This window comes from Equus quagga, chromosome 10, assembly GCF_021613505.1.
Source record: "Equus quagga isolate Etosha38 chromosome 10, UCLA_HA_Equagga_1.0, whole genome shotgun sequence".
NCBI lineage: Eukaryota > Metazoa > Chordata > Mammalia > Perissodactyla > Equidae > Equus > Equus quagga.
In genome coordinates this window covers 103,530,050-103,550,501 of record NC_060276.1, presented here as the reverse complement: position 1 = coordinate 103,550,501, position 20,452 = coordinate 103,530,050, and the positions used below count along the sequence as shown (strand labels likewise).

Sequence of the window (20,452 nt, the reverse complement as noted above, 5' to 3'; positions counted from 1 at the left end):
GGGGGGGGGGGGGGGGGGGGGGGGGGGGGGGGGGGGGGGGGGACTATAAAGGGATAGCAGAAGGCAGGTTACTGGAGTGATAGAATTGTTCTTATCCTGATTATTGTAATAGTTACACAAATCTATACACATGTTAACATTGTTAAAAACTCCATGGAGGACATTTGTCAGAACATGCTAACAGCTTTTAGAATGTTGATACCCTTTGACCCAGGGATTCCCCTTGGGAATTTATCCCTAAAGAAATAAAGAAGCACACAAATAATTATGTACAAAGATGCATAATACAGATTTATAAAAGGCAAAAAAATACAATTTACAGCAATAGGAAGAATGGTTAAAATAAAAATAAAATATATTCATATTCATTCGTATTATACATGCATTAAAGAGTCATGTTTTTTAAGACATTCTAATGCTATGGGGACATGTTAACATAGGTCAGGTGAGAAAAGCAGGCCACAAAATACAATTCAAAGAAATGATCCAAATTATGGGATATGTGCATGCCTAGAAAAAAGTACTGGAGGGAAATGCGCCAAGATGTTAACAGTGACATCTTAGAGCTCTGGGATTTTGGGGGATTTTTGTTTCCTTTTTTATATTTTCCTGTCTATAACAAGTATTTAAAAATGAGCATATATTACCCTTATAGTCAGAAAAAAAATGAACATTACTCCTCTTCCCCCAAGGCAGCAAGAGGTTAGCACGTGAGTGAATAGAAAGGTGCAAGGACTCAGTGAGAGGAAACAAGAACCCTGGAACTAAGGGACAAAGCTGGGGGGCGGGGATCCTATGGCCAGTTAGCAGAAGCGGAGGAAACGTGTTGGAGGCTGGCTGTTCAAAAAATCCGCAAGGAATGTTTTGGGGACAGGGCTCCTGAGTCTTGTCACCTCTGCAAGAAGGGCGTGGCTTCGGTGAGAGTGTGTTAGATCAGTACTGCCCATCCCAAGCGCCACCACCTTGAGTCATACCATTTAGCCTGTACCTCTTACGTGCTTGGCACTCTGCTAGGTCCTAACCACATCAAATTGTTGAAAATACCATTCCCAAAGATCTGCAGGGAAGAACTAAAATAATGTCTTGGGAGCAGAAGCTGCCAGCTGCCAGCACCTGTGTCTCTCTGCCTGAGGGCTTTCTCTGGCCATCAGAAACCCCTGCCCCCTGCCCCCAACACCACCGCAGAGGCAGGGCTGAAGGGCCAGAAATTAACAGCCCACATCCCCAAGAGCTCTCAACCAATGACTGAGAGGAGTGAATGTATAAATGCCCCAGTGCTCTCAGCCCTCAAGTGGGATAACTCTGAAACGCGTGTTCTACACTGACTCCCAGACTTCCCCAGCGGGGTTAAGGTCCAATTGCCAGTGTGGTAGCTAGTTTGACAGTGCACTCTGTATTGGCTGCCTTCCTTTCCTTGTCCTACTTGCCCACACTCCTGTGGGTGTCTCCTGGGCTCACCTCCCAAATAAACTACTTGTCTCAGGGTCTGCTTCTCGGGGATCTCCAACTAAGACACTATTCCAGGGCCCCATCATAAAGTTCTAGTATAACCTGTTTCTTATGGCAAAATACCTTTCATATCCTCATCACATGTTAATAAAAATGAGTCATAACATCGTATATAAATATCTATTAGCCTTTTTTTAAATAGGCATTATATCTAAGTTTTTTTCTTTAAAAATACGTTTTGCTTCCATTTTATTTTTTAGTCTTTGATGTAGTCATGCTGCTAGAAACTTTATATTCATTGTATAAAAATGTTAGGTCAATCATACTGAAAATTTTCAATTATTTAGCTACAGTTTGTATGCTCCTACATATTTATAGTGCTCTTAATTATCAGGAAGGCCATATGTAAAACCTCCTTCATCCCGAATCCTTCCCCCTTACCACCCCTCCTCACCCCACTGTTTCTTCCACTTTCCCTTTTTCTTTTTTATTCATTTTTTTCTCACTGCCTCAGATTTACCAAATAAGGAATTTATTACAAAGATGGAAAGGAGATGGAAAAAACAAAATAAAGTTGACAGAAAAATTTAAGGTTTCCCAGAAACCATTATTACTTTCTATGGAATTTCGTTACTTTTATGCTCTATTTTGAGCCACTTCCCCAGTTTTCCACGTGTGGCTTACGGTTTGGGCCTAAAACCTGACATAGTCCAGAAAAAATTCCACCGTACTAAGTAATGAAAGCCATGCACAAATCCTTGTCACTCACTCCAGGAAAATTAACGTAATCAAACTTTTTTCAGTGTAAAGCGTTTCACCCCTCACTTGGTGCTTTTACGCATTGGATTATATCATAACAGCACTCGGAGACTGACAGATTGTAATACTAAAAAGTTTCAAATAAGTAGATTGAGAGGCTAGGGGACTTGAGCAAGGTCACACAGTAAGTGGCAGAAGTATCACTTGAACCCAGGTCTCTTGAATCAAAGTTCAAGTCTACTTTCCACCAAACTACCCTGCCTTACTCTTTGATTTAGTTAGATTTGCTTTGTAAACAAGATTGCTAGGCTAACTCATGCTTGTCCAAAATAACCCCTTCCCCGCTTTTCTATTGAACTCCTGTAACACGAAGCACTCTTAACTTATATTCGTTCAGTTCATTTTATATCTCTGAAACCATGGGCCTGGACTCATTGTAAGTGCTTGAATTTACTTATGACAAAAAAATAAACACAGATGCGTTGCCAGCTTCACTAGAAGGTCAAGAGCGAGGCCGATACAGGTCCATGACCTATAAAGACCATTAGGGGGAAAAAATGGTCAGACATAAAAAGTAGTCAGAACTTCAAAACTTATTTTTTGCAAAACAAAATCAAGAAGATAGCATGAAAGTGCTTTATTTTTATTCTTAACATGGATTTTGTTCTTTTTCCAGCTTCTATAATAACCAAAAAAGAATTGACTTTCACTCATTTATTTGGCCAAAATTTATTGAGTCTAAGCTCAGTTTTTTTTTTTTTTTTTATTTTTTTTTTAAAGATTTTATTTTTTTCCTTTTTCTCCCCAAAGCCCCCCGGTACATAGTTGTGTATTCTTCGTTGTGGGTTCCTCTAGTTGTGGCATGTGGGACGCTGCCTCAGCGTGGCTCGATGAGCAGTGCCATGTCCGCGCCCAGGATTCGAACCGACGAAACACTGGGCCGCCTGCAGCGGAGCGCGCGAGCTTAACCACTCGGCCACGGGGCCAGCCCCGAGTCTAAGCTCAGTTTTAAGGTGCTGGGGAGCAACTGCACAGACCCGACGTGACAAACCTACTGCATGAATGAAAATGCCGCTAACGAAATGTCATCGTACATCTTATATTTAAAAGAAAGAAATATTTGGCGTTAGTCAGAGAGACGAGCAGTAAGGAGCTCCAGTTCTTGGCGCTCGAAGGCACCGTACCATAAAGGTTGTGCCCATATTTGAGAAGGTCCTAAAAGGGAGAAGTTGTTTTTGTCAAAATGAGATGTATTTATCTAAATGCTGATGATAAAATCAGTTGTAAATATGATATATTTTGTTTTGCTCTAGCAAAACAGATATGATAGCAGCTTTTTTGCATAAATTAAAATTGCCCTTAGCTAGAATAAATCATTCTTATTGACATTAGCAGCTGTGTAGTCAGTAAAGAATTATTGTTGCTGTTACTTGGTGGTATTTATAAACACTTTTATTTTCTAAGTACTTTACAATCACTTATTGTCTAATTAATATCTAATCATCTGTTTACAAGTAATAATCACACGTAGCGCACTTTAATCAAAACTCCAAATGCAGCCACCATCATACTCAAGAATGTTGTATAAATTTTGGTCCCTCCTTGATGGGGTTTGGGTCCAGACATACAGCTGGAACAGATAATACAACAGAAAAAAATGAATAAAGATTCCTCACTTGGATTTGAGCATAATTTGGATTTACAACCTTTGCGTGCCAAATGTATTATTTGAATGTCATATAGGTAATTTTCAACACTTAATGGCTCAATTACACAGACATAAAATTTTTAATTTGTTTAAACCACAAAATTGGATGATAGTCTATAATAAATATTCAAGGGCAGGCATCAACTTAACATTGGAACTGTTAGTCACAGTCACCGTTTCAGTGACTTTCACGAAAAAGATCAAATGTAGCTAAAATGGCTCCGGGAGCTTCAGGGTTAATCTAGCCAGGTTCAAGTCTCGATGAAGCTGTGGCCAGTACAAATACCTGCCAGTCTTCATTACCCAGCACAAGTGGATATCCTGCTATCTCCCTTCAGTCTCCTCAAGGGTTATTCTATAAGCAATTATGGGAATCATGAAAGGATATTTTAAGCGGGTGAATGATATGCATACTGATCCAGTGTTTTTCCCCTTAGGATAAATTTCCCTACAAGTAGAATTGCTGAGTCAGAGTACTTGCATTTTTAAGGCTTCATATACATGTTTTTTCACACTATTATCGAATTGTCCTTCAGAATGGTTGACCAAATTTACACTTCTCATACTCCTAAAGAGTTGTCTTTCTTGACTACTGATCTGCCATAACCAGTTTTCTTCCTTCTGGCTTTCCCACCAGTTTCCCAGTACAGCAGCAAATACTGCAGGGTCCTGAGGATTGTGCCTGGGGCCCTCTGAATGGGATGCAAAGGTGCTTGACTGGCAAGTGAGTAATCAAGAGCATCTGATGCCAGGATGGATAAACTCCTTCACGAGTAAACTACTGCCATCCTTGGACTTTGTACTAATTGATTTTGAATGGCATGGACTCCAAAGTGAAATCTTCACCTTGCAAAATCTGCACTCAGAATCTTTGAATATTCAAAAAGATTTGGTTTAATTTTCTGTATTAGTTTCCTATTGCTGCTGTAACAATTTACCACCAACGTAGTAGCTTAAAAAATACAAATTTATTATCGTAAAGTTCTGGGGGTCAGAAGTCTGAAATAGGTGTCAGTGAGCTAAAAGCAAGCTGTCAGCAAGACTGCACTCTTTCTGGAGGCTCCAGGGGAAAATCCATTTCCTTGCCTTTTCCAGCTTCTAGAGCTGCCCACATTACTTGGCTCATGGCCCTCTTTCTTCCATGTTCAAAGCCAGCAATGGCATCACTCCAGCCTCTGCCTCAGTAGTCACATCTTCTCTAACTCTCCTGCCTAACCCTTTCACTTGAAAGGACCCTTGTGATTACACTGGATCCACCCGGATAACCCAGGATGATCTCTCCCATCGTCTCAAGATCTTTAATTTAATCACATCTGTAAAATCCGTTTTGCCATGTAAAGTAACATATTCCTAGGTTCTGGGAATTAGGATGTAGACATCTTTGGGGGGGCCCGTTATTCTGCCTACCACACCTTCCTTAGCATGAGCTGGACCTGGTATCTCATCTCCGGATATTCGAACAATACATTGTAATTTTAATACTTAGTAGTTTATGAAACCATACTCTGTGTCAGGCTCAGGCGCTGTACCAGGTTTGCAAATAAGAATCAGTGCTTAGAGGTTAAGTAATTTTCCCAGGGTCACAGAGCTAGTCAAGGGCAGAGCCGAGTTTCAAACTCAGGTCTGTTGGACTTTAAAGCCCCTGTGCATTGTATGCTGCCTCTGTAGCTCAACATTTCCCATGCTCTGCTCGGTTTGCCCTCTTTGGAAAGCCTTCAGGTCGAAAGCTTTTCATTTAGTTTGACATTTAATGATACAACCTAGCTCGATAAACTTTTTATTAAGCCCCTATAAATCTTATATTTGACTCATTCAGTAGGTGCCAGTGGAGGATGTCATCATGAAATACTCATTCAAGATGATGTCTCCACATCCTCTAATAAATCTTTTGAAAAGTAGCATCAGGTGGGCTCTTGCTCAATAATACAAGCAGAAGTGGACTCACCAGGTTATCTTCTCTGTGAGTGAAATGTAAATCTCTGAATGATATCAGGTGGTGCCAGTGAGAAACGATCTTTCCCAAGGCCCACAAGTATATCAAATATCTTATTCTTAAAAAAAGAGAGCCTAACACTTTAGGGATCTAAGTTCATGTCTTCATAAAGTCTCTCATCATCCAAAACCAATCATTTTAAAGATTTTATTTTTTTCCTTTTTCTCCCCAAAGCCCCCCGGTACATAGTTGTATATTCTTCGTTGTGGGTCCTTCTAGTTGTGGTATGTGGGACGCTGCCTCAGCCTGGTTTAGATGAGCAGTGCCATGTCCGCGCCCAGGATTCGAACCAACGAAACACTGGGCCGCCTACAGCAGAGCGCATGAACTTCACCACTTGGCCACGGGGCCAGCTCCTGAAACCAATCATTTTAAACACCTAGTCTGCTTAAGTGCCAGGTGAGGGGCTTTGTTGAATGATTCATTAAAGGTGCTTGAGAATAACTATACACAGTCAATGTGCTTCCCAGAAGCCCGTCCTTGACACAAGGAAAAATTCTCTTGAGTAAGCAAGTAAGCAAGCATGAGATAAGCACACTTTCAAAGAAAAATAATCCTTTATTTCTGCAAGATAGTCTGGATAACCTCACCACACCATTCAACCATAGGAACTCAAAGGAAGCAAAACTATTAGCAATAAACCATGGCAGTCCCTAGCACACATAATGCTACCATTGCTCAAAACATTTTTGGAACAATTCTTTTGAAATTTTCATCATGGCAACTTTGTAAGGCCACTTATGAAAATCAATTATTAAATAATCAAATCGGAATTTTTTGATCCAAAGAAGTATTAACCAAATTTATCATTCACCTATCAAACTATCATTTGACTTCTGGTTGTTTCAAAGAACATCAGAAAAAACCCTCAGTGATGACTGTGCCCTCTGATAATGTCCAATAAGAAGAGAGGAGTGGCCTACTCTGGTGAGAAATTCCTGAATGGCTTGAGATCTTAAGTGAGGAAGGTGACCCAAAGCTAGGCTCTAAAGTCAATTCTTGTAGAGCAGAGATTGTCAAACTTTAACAGCAAAAATCACCTTGAGAACTTATTAAACTACAGTTTCCTGGGCCCCATTCTCAGAGATTCTAATTCAATGGGCCAGGGAGGCGCCCATCAGTTTGATGTTCCATCAAGCTCACAGGTATTGCCTGAGGCCCACACTTTGAGTAGCACTGTTGTAGAGCCAAATTGTGAAGATAAAAATACTCATGTGAAAGGCCTGCCCCGTGGCCGAGTGGTTAAGTTCGTGTGCTCCCCTTCAGTGGCCCAGGGTTTTACCAGTTTGGATCCTGGGCACAGACCTAGCACCGTTCATCAAGCCATGCTGAGGCAGTGTCCCACATAGCAGAGCCAGAAGGACCTACAACTAGAATATACAACTATGTACTGGGGGACTTTGGGGAGAAGAAGGAAAAAAAATACTCGTGAATATTTAAGTTCTATTATCCTTTTTTTAAAAAAAGGATAGAAATTGTCAAAAGGACTCAGGAGCCAACTTGGAGAGACTCCTGCCAGCCAAAGATGAAAAGTTTAAGCATCAGTAAGGGATAAGAACTGCAATAGGGGCCGGCCCAGTGGCTCAGCAGTTAAGTGCACACGTTCCACTTTGGAGGCCTGGGGTTCGCCTGTTCGGATCCCGGGTGCGGACATGGCACTGCTTGGCACGCCATGCTGTGGTAGGCGTCCCACATATAAAGTAGAGGAAGATGGGCATGGATATTAGCTCAGGGCCAGTCTTCCTCAGCAAAAAGAGGAGGATTGGCAGCAGATGTTAGCTCAGGGCTAATCTTCCTCAAAAAAAATAAAAAATAAAAAGAACTGCAAAGGATTGAAATCCATCAAATATGTTTAAATCCATGAGTTCCTACTACTACAAAAAAATCCAAAACAAACCAAAACCCTCAGTTGTCTGTATTGGAGGATACAAGGGAACAAATGCATTATTTTGAAAACTGGAAACTAGAGGGAAGAAACCAAGCATTTATCTTACCTTTCCTTTGGGTTACTTTGGGTGACCAAATAGTAAGAAAGATGTGTCTCATCTTAGAATGAGTAATCAAGAAGGTAGGAAGGTAATGAAGAAAGTAACGAATTAGACTATCCCTATTTTATAACCCCTAATGAATGACTAGATCCAGGCATTGAGCATTGACAACTGCTAACGTGACAAGAAGACCACCCCTAACGTCAGAGGTATGTGCACCGCCTGTATAGTAGTTTGCCAAGTAAATAGAACCTGGCCTTGATCACACCTCTGGATCCGAGACCAATTTATGGGAAATACGAAAAGGATAAAGGAGTATGTTAACACCATAGGATACAATCAGCAAAATCTACATTGTGGGAAGCTCTATAAGACAAACCTAGTTTCTGTGACCAAAAAATTGCAAGAAACCTAAGGATTAGATGAGATCTAAAAGACAGCAATCAATTGCAATGTATAGACCATATTTTTAGGGTCCAATTTGAAAACACTGTAGAAAAAATTGCTTTTATGGGGCCAGCTCTATGGCATAGTGGTTGAGTCTGGTGCACTCCACTTCAGCTGCCTGGATTCCTGGGTGTGGATCCTGGGCAGGGACCTACACCACTTGTCAGCCATTCTGTGGCAGCAACCTACATACAAAATAGAGGAAGATTGGCACAGATGTTAGCTCAGGGCTGATCTTCTTCAAGCAAAAAAAGAGGAAGATTAGCAACAGATAGCTCAGAGCAAATCTTCCTCACCAAAAAAAAAAATTACATTTATGAAACAATTAGAAATTGAACAATTTCTGGATGCTACAAAAGAAGAATTTTTATTAATTTGTTTTAGGTATGTTAATGATATTGTGTTTACATTTTAAAAAACTTTATTTTAGAAATATACACTGAAGTATTTGCAGATAAATATATTGTGTGGGTATGGAGAGTGGATAGGGTTCTAGATGAGCAGTTCTCAACTGGGTGCAATTTTGCCCCCCAAGGTACATTTAGAGATGTCTGGAGGCATTTTTAGTTGTCACATCTTAGGGGATGGCGGTCCAGGCATCTAGTGGGCAGAGGCCATGGATGCTGCTCAACGTCCTACAGTGCACAGGACAGCCCTCCACTGTGGGGGAATGGCTCGGCCCTGGCAATCTGATGACCTTCAGTGTGTCCACATAGATCACACCGGCAAAGACTTGAAGGGCATTTCATCTGAGTGTTGGCAGAACGCCTTGTGATCTTCCTGGAATGTGAGTGGTGGGAGGCCTGGTAGGAGCTGCTCCGAGGCCATCTCCCGCTGGCCTCCCATTCTCTCCTGAAAGGCTGTCAGGAGGCAGTTTCTAATGACATCCTTGATTCTGTTGCGGTGTGGGGCTTCCTGCCCTACCCCCTCAGTATAGAGCTGCGCAATAGGAAACCAGCTAGTTGTGATCTCCAATGGGCTCCTCAGCAACATGAATCGAGGTCATGACCCTGTTTCCATGTTGTCCTTTTTGTTGTGTGGGACAAACAGAACGATGGCACTGTTGGCTACATTTCTTTCACTGTCTGTGTAAGTAATAAACTGTCTGAATCCAAAAGCGACTCAGTGTACTTTTACCAGTCCAATCAGTCAGCCCTTGGCTTTGGTCTTGCCTTGTCTTGTGTGTGTATTGGACATACATAACCAATTATCCAGCCCGGAATGTCAAGAATGCCAAGGTTGAGAAGCTCTAGGTGAAACAATATTGGTCATGAGTTGGTGGTTGTTGAAGCTGGGTGAGGAGTACAGGAACGGCACACATGGGAAGATACTGTTTAGTCTAATTTTGCACACATTTGAAACTCTCCATAATGAAAGTCATATCTTTTAAAAAGATAAAAATTGGTCACCTTGCTTTATTAGATGTCTGGCACTTTAAGTGCATATACTGAGGCAATAGCAGAAATGCACAAACTTTGCCATCAGACTTCTAGCCCCACTACTAAATTACAGACTGTGTGTTCTTAAGCAAATTACTTAACCTTTTTAAGCCTCAGTTTCCTCACCAATAAAATAAGGCTAATGATGCCCCTGAGGGTTCTGTAGGGTTTAATATGTCAAGTGTTTAGCTGAGTGCCTTAAGTAAATACCTTTATTCAACCTTCTTCCTTTGTTCTTTTTGTCTGCTACTTTTCCATACAGAGATGCAAAGAGCCCTTCTTGTTATCTGGACTAGTAATTTTGATCCAGTCAATTTCTTTTCAAACAATTCCCTGGAAAATGTAGATGGCCCTGGTACGAAATGTTTGGTTCTAAGGGTTTAAAACAGAGAACCCTGGAGGCACCTGGGGGATGGGGAGTGAGAAGGACTGTATGTGGTTAATTCAGTAGTTCTCAATCCAGGGTGATTTTTCCCCACAGGGGACATTTAACAATGTCAGGGGACATTTTTGGTTGTCACAACTTGGGTGGAGGAGGTGCTACTGGCATCTACTGGTTAGAGACCAGAGATGCTGCTAAACATCCTACTATATGCACAGGATTGCCCCCCACACAAAGAATTATCTGGCCCAAAATGTCAGTAGTACTGGGGGTGAGAACCCTTGGGCTCATGTGACCAAAACTCCTTGATGAAGCTTTTCCTAGATAATTAACTTTGCCTTTCTTTGTTCATCTTACCCAACACATACAGGTTATTAAAGGCATGCTCAGGAGAAATCATTCAAAATGTGATTACTCTAGCTCTGTGGCCCTAATTTGTTATTCATTTCTTTATGAGAAAAAAAAATCTGAGTAGTGTTCTGATTTTATTGCCTTTGAGTTTCAAATAGCAAACTCGAAGCATGCACTGATTACCTTCTTAATTAATAGACTGTGAAGGCAGGGCATCACTTTATTAACTAGTGGGAAGGATGTACCATCTCCCACAGCTCAGTAGTCTTTATTCCCAACTGTTATGTCAATGGGGGAGGACTGGGATGAAGGCTATTCAGACACTGTTCTCCAAACAGATATATTTCTTTTGTTAAAATAGCCACCTTAGGGGCCGGCCCTGTGGCCGAGTGGTTAAGTTCATGTGCCCCGCTTTGGCAGCCCAGGGTTTCCCCAGTTCAGATCCTGGGTGCAGACATGGCGCAGCTCATCAAGCTATGCTGAGGCAGCATCCCACATGCCACAACTAGAAGGACCCACAACTAAAAATACACAACTATGTACTGGGGGGCTTTGGGGAGAAAAATGAAAAATAAAATCTTTAAAAAAAAAAAACAGCCGTCTCAGTTTAGATGATACCTGCTGACCATGTCATTATTAATAGAAATGTTTATACTAATATTTTGCCCTCCCATCCCCTTTGTAAAGACCACGGTATCATCGGCATTGAAGCAAAGATTTAGGTAAATGGTGGTAACAGTGTATTCAACTGGCAAACAACAGTAAGGCCATTTCTGTGAGATGTGTTGTATGTTTTGGGGAGCAGTGGGGTAAAAATGTTTGGGAAGATAAAAAGTGGGGGTAAAATCTGTACAGGTGGTGGAAGGGCTTAAGGATCTGTGATATGGTTCCTATTTCTTTATTTCTCCCTCACTCCACCCCACCCCTTCTATGAAAACTGCCTCATCCACCCCACAACCCAAGCAATTGGGTTGGGACACCTGATTCAGAGAGCCAAGCCATGGCATGTTGCGTGGTTTCTCAGATCCTCAGATTCCCTCTTTGAGGAATTAGAACTAAGAAATGGAGACTGAGTGGGTCAGGAGCTGAGCTGTGGGCAGAGTGTTAGAGTAAATATGTCCACAAATGATCCCTCTGAGGGCTTCTCAAGATGCTCTGGTTCCTCTTCTTGCTGAGGCCTGCGTTTCAGCTTTCTGGGGATTCTATCCGACAGTCCTTGCATTCCCCTCTACTGAAAAAGCCAGCTTAGTGGGTACTGTTTCTTGCCACCCCACAATCTATGTCTGAGACAGATGTGTCCACATCCCCACCAAGAGACAAGACTAACATGAGAAATGAAGCTGAGAGCTGTCTAACAGGGAAAGGCTGCATTCATGCCTAGGAGGGCCAAGGGATTATACTGCGCCCTGGAGACCAGCTCACAGTAAATTCTTCTCAGAAATCCTATAGTTCTAAATATACCACAAGTTTGATACTTTCATATACAGTCTTACATCTCTTTTGTGTTGTTGTCTTGAATTATTGTTTATCTCATGTTACCTAATTCTCATTTGTAACCTTGATATTTATCTCTCATATTGTTAATTAACTCACCAACTGGACTTGGGAAGGCCAGTTCACACCCCCAGGTCCATCCACTTTCTTACAGCATCCTCAACCACCCACTCAGACCCGCTTCTGCCTCCACCACTCCACTAAAACCGAATTCTGTTTCCATGTAAGTGTTTCTGAGCTGCACGGGAAGATCTTTTAGAGCAGTGGCTCTTGACTAGGGGGGATTTTGCGCCCCTCGAGGGTGATTCTCCAGTGTCTGGATACAGTTTTGATTGCCACAGCTTAGGGGGAGCTACTGGCATCTGGTGAGTAGAGATCAGGGATGCTGCTAAATATCCTACAATGCACAGGAAAGACCCCACAACAAAGAATTATCTGGCCCAAAAAGCTAATAATGCCAAGGTTGAGAAACTTTGCTTTAGGGCAAAGATGGATCTTTAGACAAATAACACAATTCAAAATAGGCAAAGGATTTGAATAGACATTTCTCCAAAGAAGATATACAAATGACCAATAATCACATGACAAGATGCCCAATGTCATTAGCCATTAGGGAAACGCAAATCAAAACTACAATGAGATACCACTTCACACCCACTAAGATGGCTGTAATTTAAAAAATGGAAAATAAGCGTTGGAGAGGATATGGAGAAATTGGAACCCTCACACATTACTGGTGGGAATGTAAAATGGTGCAGCCTCGTTGGCAAACAGTTTGGCAATTCCTCAAAAAAGTTAAAAATAGAGTTGCCATTTGACCTAATAATTCTATTTCTAATTGAAAACATATATCTCCAAAAACCTTTTACAAGAACATCATAGCAGCATAATTCACAATAACCAAGAAGTAGAAACAACCCAAATGTCCATTCACTGGTGAATGGAGAAAGAAATTGTGGTATATTCATACAATGGAATATTATTTGGCCATAAAAAGGAATGAAGTACTGATACATGCTACAACATGAATGAAACTTGAAAACATATGCTGGTGAAAGAAGCCAGACACAAAAGACCACATACTGTATGATTCCATTTACATGAAATGTCCAGAATAGGCAAATCCATGTAACAGCAAGTAGATTAGCGGTTGCCTGGTGCTGGAGGTGTTGGGGGGAATGATGAGTGACTGCTAATGAGTACGGAGTTTCTTTTAGGGGATGATGAAAGTATTGTAAAATTATATCGTGTTGATGGTTGCATAACCGTATGAATACACTAAAAAACATTGAATTATACACTTTAAAATATGAATTATATCTTTAAAAGAATGTCTCTGAATCTCTTGAGAGTCTACCTCAAAGTAGATGCTCATTAAATAATGCAGTATACCTGAGGCGTGGAAGACAAACACAAAACAATTTCCTTCCTACTCTGATTACTGTTATGTTAACACTTTATGTCCAAAGAGGAACAGTAGTGACTCCCTTAAACAACCTCCAAGTTAACCAACGCATTAACCAATGCTCTCCATTTCCCCTAAGAGTCCTGAGAGCACTGGGAATGCTTCTGGCTGGTAGGTAAGCTACTCTTGAGAATGCCTGATACTTTTGCTCTCACTAGTTGAGTTGTAAGTTTTCCAAGAGTCCCAAACCTGTTTAGGCCATTTGTACTTGTGATTATAATGATATAATTTAATTAAATGTTATGTAAACTGATAAGAAAGATGCAAAAAAGAGTTGTTTTTAAGCAACTAAATAGTTTTGGAAAACAAGATACAGTTATATGACTTTTAAAAATTGCTGTTGAGTTGGGTGAGGACAAGACAACTGTATTTTTTTTTTTTGAGGAAGATTAGCCCTGAGCTAACTACTGCCAATCCTCCTCTTTTTGCTGAGGAAGACCGGCCCTGAGCTAACATCCATGCCCATCTTCCTCTGCTTTATGTGTGGGATGCCTACCACAGCATGGCTTTTGCCAGGCGGTGCCATGTCCACACCCGGGATCCAAACCAGCGAAGCCCGGGCCACCGAGAAGCGGAACGTGCACACTTAACCGCTGCACCACCAGGCCAGCCCCAAGACAACTGTAATAGATAGGAGACAAAGTCCCTGAAAATGTAAGATTCTAGACTCAGAGTGCTTTGAAAATATCTCAAGTTTTCACTTCATTTAGAATAAACCAAAAATGGAAATCATAGACATTGAATATGTGTATGCCTAATGAAAAAAGACAACACCGAGCTCTAATCACTGACCCAATTAAAGGATTGGCGAATTAATATATTTATGTTAAATTTAAATAAAATGTTTAATGTATGTATTTATCATTTTTAAAGACAAGTCTCCGTTATAGTCATTTTATTTTTCGATTAACTGACCTAATTTTCCTCATTGTGTAGGGTAAGACGAATTTTGCTGGGCTTCCTGGTGATTATAACTCTCTCCTACCTTGTATAATGGAGAAAACCCTACACAGCTCTTTTATTAATTCTCCATGTTTGTCTTGAATTCTTTGTGTGATATTTAATAAAGTCCTTCATTGTCATCCTAAGGAAAGGTGTAATAGCCACATGGAAAAGAATTTATGGGACAGATTTGCGTACAAGTCTTACCCATCTCTCTTGGAAGCTGATCCAGCTCTGCCCATCTCTGGGGAAGCTGAGGAAGAGTTGTAGAGGGGGGCTGCCATCTCTGGCATCTCTAAGCAGGTTCCACCTGGCTTTCAGATATCACAAACCTATAGCAACCCTAGGAGTTTGGTGGGAATCAGGGTGGAGAGACTTGTAAACAGTGATCACAACAACTTTGTTGCTGATGTTAATGATAACGTCAATCAATTTAGAGGCTGGATGGAGTCAAGTTGAAGCTGGTCCACCCAACATTGATCTGTGCCTCAAAGGCTGGGCTGAAACTCATTCGTTCTCCTGGACGACCTCGAGATGACCTTAGATGGACAAACTCAGCACTCTCTCTGGTCAAGAAGGATATACAACAAACAGTGATTTAAATTTCTTTCACTCATTTTATAATCATTGAAAACTATAAATAGATTAAATAAATAAATTCCTTTCACTCAGTCAACAAACATTTACTAAGTATCTACAGTACATCAGGAGCCATGTGTCTCAAGATGAATGTGATAGTTTTCACTCTCAAAGAGTATATACAGCAAGAATATATACGTAGGGCAAACTCTTAGAGACTGATTTTTTTTTTTTAGTAAATATGATGGTACTATACTGTTAAAATTTCTAATCATACTCGTCTTTGCTTTCAAAAGAATTATTTAAGTTCTTCTGCACTTTTGTTCATGACTCCATGGAACTGAGGAAGACAGATCTGAAACAGATGTTATTTTTCTTTTTGTCCTAGGCCATACTTTCCAATTTTTTAATTCCTTTTCTCCTTCTCTGTGTGTGTGTGTGTGTGTGTGTGTGTGTGTGTGTGTGTGTGAGAGAGAGAGAGAGAGAGAGAGAGAGAGAGAGAGAGAGAAAGAGAGAGAGAATTTGTAGCTCATTGAAAGACAAAGAGAACTTTAAAATGCTCTAATACCTGGGGCAAGACTGAAATAAAGAGTATGTTTTCGCATTATGAAGTCTCATTGTGCGAATGGGGCAAGATTAATTTATGCCAGTACTTGTATATTCTTTACTCCGTGATATTTGAGAGCTGGCTCCAAGTCCCCTGAGAAGACAGGACAAAAATAAGAGAAACCAGCAAGTTTCCTTTTCTCTCCATACTTCCCAGCACTGGGAAGACCAGGGGAACCCCAGGTCTCACCAGACACTGCCAAGTCTAGCCTCTCACCCCACAACTCTTTGCACGCTAATTGAGCCATTTCAGTGAGCCTGGGAGAATTCCAGCATGCGTGATAGTCAAAGCTTACATTAGAGGACCACAGTGCGTAGGACCTATAGTTTAAGGAGAGAGATTAGTGTCCTCTAGAAACCCAGGGTCAGTCGTAGCAGGGATGGAGCACGTGCTCTGCCTGTCAATTTTCAGAGTGAGTACTGTCAGCAGAGCAGCCTATGGCAGTGATTACACAGCTGCTAATCGGGTTAAGAGGAGAGTGGCCCTTGGGTCAGTCTACCACATAGTTTCCAAAGGAGACAAAGACTGCTGAGTTAGCTGCAGTTTGTGCAAATACATGCCTGATGCTGTAATATTAGGATTCACGGGCAGGAATTACAGAGGGAAGAGCGGAAGAAGGCCTAATTGTGTTTTGGAACAAAAAGTAAAAATGTAATATCTATTTTCCCTTTAGGTGGTTTTCAAAAATGCTCAGATATCTAAACTTTATCAGTTTAGAGGGTTCTAAATTATTTAATTCCCTCCAAATAAAGACTAAATATTCAATGTACATTTACATTGTTTCTATTAATTTTTCTGTCTTTGCTTATGGCCTACACGCTAGAAATTTTCCTTAAGGAAGACAAGGAAGTGACAAATCATATTCTTTGAAGCTTACTGTTAAACTGAGGAATTGAGTTTTGCTTTTGCTAAAAAGGCATTAATGTCTGGTATGACCAGTCCAAGCAAAGTGTAAGAAACCACCTCAGCTAAGGATTTAGAAATGCAAGTGCTATTCTTTTCTCAATAACTCCAAATTCTCTTCTATCCTATTACTTAGAACCAGCACAGTACCTGACAGATGTGCTCAACATAGTATTTAAGGACTGACGGACCTAACCAATAACCAGTGCCTCGAAGGCAGCTCTCTCTTCTGAAGGAGCTGGTAGGTTTAGTTTGCAAATCCTCAGGCTGGATCGAATTTCCCACCCCTACTCCCACTCCCTCACCTGAGTGCCCCCAAATCACCTCTTTCTCACAAACAGGAAGTCTTTCTCTCACCACGAATATTTTGCAGCAAAGACTGATAAAGGGAAAAGAAGAAACGGTAGGCAGTTTCCCATTTGATTCGTGTATTCTCTGTAGAAAATCGGAGTCCACTTCAGTGGGTGACATCTTGAAAGAACTGTCTCTATCAGTCAATCAACAGATATTTACCCCATGCCAGCATCTACACGGGGCCCTTAGGTGTACTCCTTCCAGGGAATCCCAGGATATAGTGGGAGAAGCAAGGGCTTCGGAATTCGATCTGGAGCTAGTAAAAATTTCAGTGTGAAAGTATTTTATGCTATCAATTTACTTTATCATTCAAAGGAAGAGAGGAAGGTAAATAGTAGCATAAAATGACTTTCCATAGAATTTAGAAATAGCAGAAGCGTTGCTAGAAAGAACGAGGCTAACCACATTATTTCCTACCAGGGCGCCTTAGGGGATCCCTGTTTTAATGAATAAATAAAAATGATGTGTAATTATCATATCAATTGCTTGCATCTAAGTGAGTGCTTCTGGAGTTATTTGATGGTGCTTAAAAATCTTTGGTCTCTGAAGTGCGTTTAACGTCTCCTTGACTCTTATCTATATTATTAATTTGCAGATCAAAGTTAACTTGGTGCTATGCAAATGAGGAGATTTCAAATGAAGGAGATTTTACTGTAAAATTTTAAATCCGTATTACTTGTAACAGAATTGCAATATATCTTGGAGACATGTGTCAACATATCTAAAAGAGACATTACGGCTTACAGCAGTGGTACCCAATAGAACTTTCCACAATAATGGAATAGTCTATATCTGCACTGTCCAAATAAGGCAGCCACTTGCCACATGTGGCTATTGGGCACTTAAAGTGTGGCTAGTGCAACTGAGGAACTAAATTTTAAATTTTGTTTAATTTTAATCAAAATTTAAATTTAAACACCATATGTGGTTAGTGGCTACCTTATTTGACAGCGTGGGTTTAAAGAAAAAGTGAAATTGGATTCCAAGAACCTGAATTCCAGCCCTACCCACGCTACCTTGGACAATTTACTTAACCTCTGTGAGCTTTAATTTTATTACTTGAAAATGAGAACGTCAATAATATCTACCTCACAAGGTTTGCAATAAGAAGAATTGAGATAATATTCAGGCATTCTTCTATTTCCAAATAAGCGCCAATCAAGTAGCAAAGTTAAATATGTGGAAAATGAATAACCAACTCTCTCGTTTCAAGGGAGTTTCCATTCCTAGAGAGCTCAAAAATATTATTAAATTTATAATTGTCCTCACTGTTCAGATACAATATTTAACAACATGCTTGTAACTATGTGCTGGTAAACAGCACCATTAGCAATAGCCAGAAATGGTCATGGTCATGTGTCAGCTTGGGGTATCAATGTATGGTGCACAAAAGGGCTGGCAGCCAGAAAGTTAAACTTACACAGCTGAGGTCAACTCGTGTATGAAAAGTATATTGAGAACTGAAAAGTGTGATTAAAATGTTAATGCAATCACTTCTTTATTATTTTTACAATTAATAACGTAATTCATCTTGATTGCTCTGGAAGGTTAAATAAACCCATTCCATTTAACTGGGAGAAACTGAGGCACAAATTAACAGAATAGGCAAGCGATTAGGAGCATAAACCCTTTCTTTGAATGTGATCACTTGAAATAAGGCATGTAAAGTACTTAGCACAGGGCATGCCACCTACTAAAGACTAAAAACGTCAGCCGTTATTACGATAATAAGTGACACTACTGGGAGCTCCATGAGATTGAGGCCTTCGGCTATTTTCCATTTAACAAAAGGCATGGGAATACAGAGTGATAGTGGCACATATTTAATTCCACAGGACTGGAACGTAGGAAGACCATCTCTATTTTCCATATCTGCATCAGTCAAGAACTGATCTAGTTGTTTTGATACCACTTCAAATCTATTTTTGGAATGAGGCATGAATAAATGAATGAATGACTAAAATGCCTCCTGATTCCCCCATTAACTCAATAAAATGAGCTGATAAAACTCATGAGTCTTCAATATACAAATTTCTCCAAATCTGAGATAACACGGAGGCAAATGGGGAAGGGACCTATTGGGGGAAGTGGTCTACCAGTCGTGTAACTCAAGTGCCCGGTGGATATAGGCCCAGACTACTCTTCTGAGGAATATGGTCCTTTAACCAGCCATCCACAGCCATCCCGAGAGGCAGGAGAAGGTTCTGAAGGAGTGCTGGGACAGGATGAGCAGGGCAGGTGTCCTGGGGCCTGAGAAAGCACACTCAAGGGAGTGGTGTGAAACCAGCTTTACCGTGAAGCAGAGAGATTACATCATCACTAGGAAGCTTCTCCTGGGCCTAATCTCTTCTTCACATCATCTGGAATCCTTCTTACTATTTTGTCCCACCTCCTAAACTTTTTCCATCTAGAACTTATTTGGTTTAACCAGGCTCCACTAAAATGCACATTCCCCAGGCACCCCCCCCCCCCCCCAAAAAAAAAACCGTATAATGCAGTCTCACTTATATGATAGGCGTATTGCAAGGAATTCAGAAACGGGTGTTCTAATCAAGATTTTGTGACTTTTCTACTAGGAGAATTTCTCATTTTATAGGATAATGAACATTTTGTTAAAACATTTCTCCAATGTTCTCAGGCTCCCATGGCATCATTCTTTGCCTTGGACTACATATATTTCCTCGTAATGATTTGACTCTTTTTTGGAAAGAGAATTTGTTCCTGTCATCTAACTCTATCCAGGGAGCTTGCATTCTCACCAAGGGGATAAAGAAATATTGGCTGCAATTTTTCTTTTTTGTCACCTTAAGAAGGAGAGGGTGATATTTCCATTTTGAGTGTGACTCTGTGAATCAGCACAGGTTCATTACCCTCGCAGATACGTAGGACTTTACTGTTTGAACCCACTTTGATATTCAAAGAGGCAGAAATCAATAAGAAAGCATGTACAGTTACCTTGCGCCAGAATTTGGGAGTGTAATTGTCCCTGGTGTCCTCTTCCATGGTGCATTCCTGGTGGCCCACCATGTCTGCTCCTGATCTGCTTTCCCTCTTTTCCTAGAGTTTTCTCTTCCCTTTGGAGTTCTTTTGAGTCACAGGGTGAAATTTTTCTTTCTCAAGACTTCCTGGAGTGCTTGACCCAAGGTTAAACTTAAAGAGAAGCTCAGAGGAGCTAGTTGTGTCCCAATGATTGAATAAGCAGAGATCCACGTTGCTGGGCGCTCTTGCTTTATTTGCCAGAAGCCTCCTCTTGTCCCCTCTGGGCTGTCGTTCATTGACAATTGCTGTGCTCTGGACTGGTGCTGTGATGGCCTGTACCGCAGGGACAGGCAGGTTGTGGTGAAGGCTGCACTTGTGAAAAAGGCCATTGTTTAACCAACCCTGTCCCTCACTGGAGCTATGGCAACAAATTCCAGTTGGTGAATTAACTATGTCATTGTGTGCCAGCTCAAGTGATTATGCTCTTGGAATGACAAACATTTTCTCTCTTTTTTTCAAGATAAAAAGTGGCCAAGACCTTCAAGTGTTAATATACAACTTAGCACTTTCTTTAAATAGGAGAATAAAGATAGAGAAGACAAATCTCTCAAAC

At 40.8% G+C, this 20,452-nt stretch overlaps 1 protein-coding gene across 1 annotated transcript in view; it reads right to left on the bottom strand.

The window, feature by feature from the left end:
- Positions 1 to 19,962, bottom strand: part of PCYT1B (phosphate cytidylyltransferase 1B, choline) — a 123,772-nt gene extending 103,810 nt beyond the window's left edge. Inside the window, exon 1 of the mRNA XM_046674162.1 lies at positions 19,816 to 19,962. Coding sequence (XP_046530118.1) covers positions 19,816 to 19,887 — 72 coding nt within the window. The 5' untranslated portion in view covers positions 19,888 to 19,962. The remainder of the gene's footprint in view (positions 1 to 19,815) is intronic.
- Positions 19,963 to 20,452: the final 490 nt, after the last annotated feature.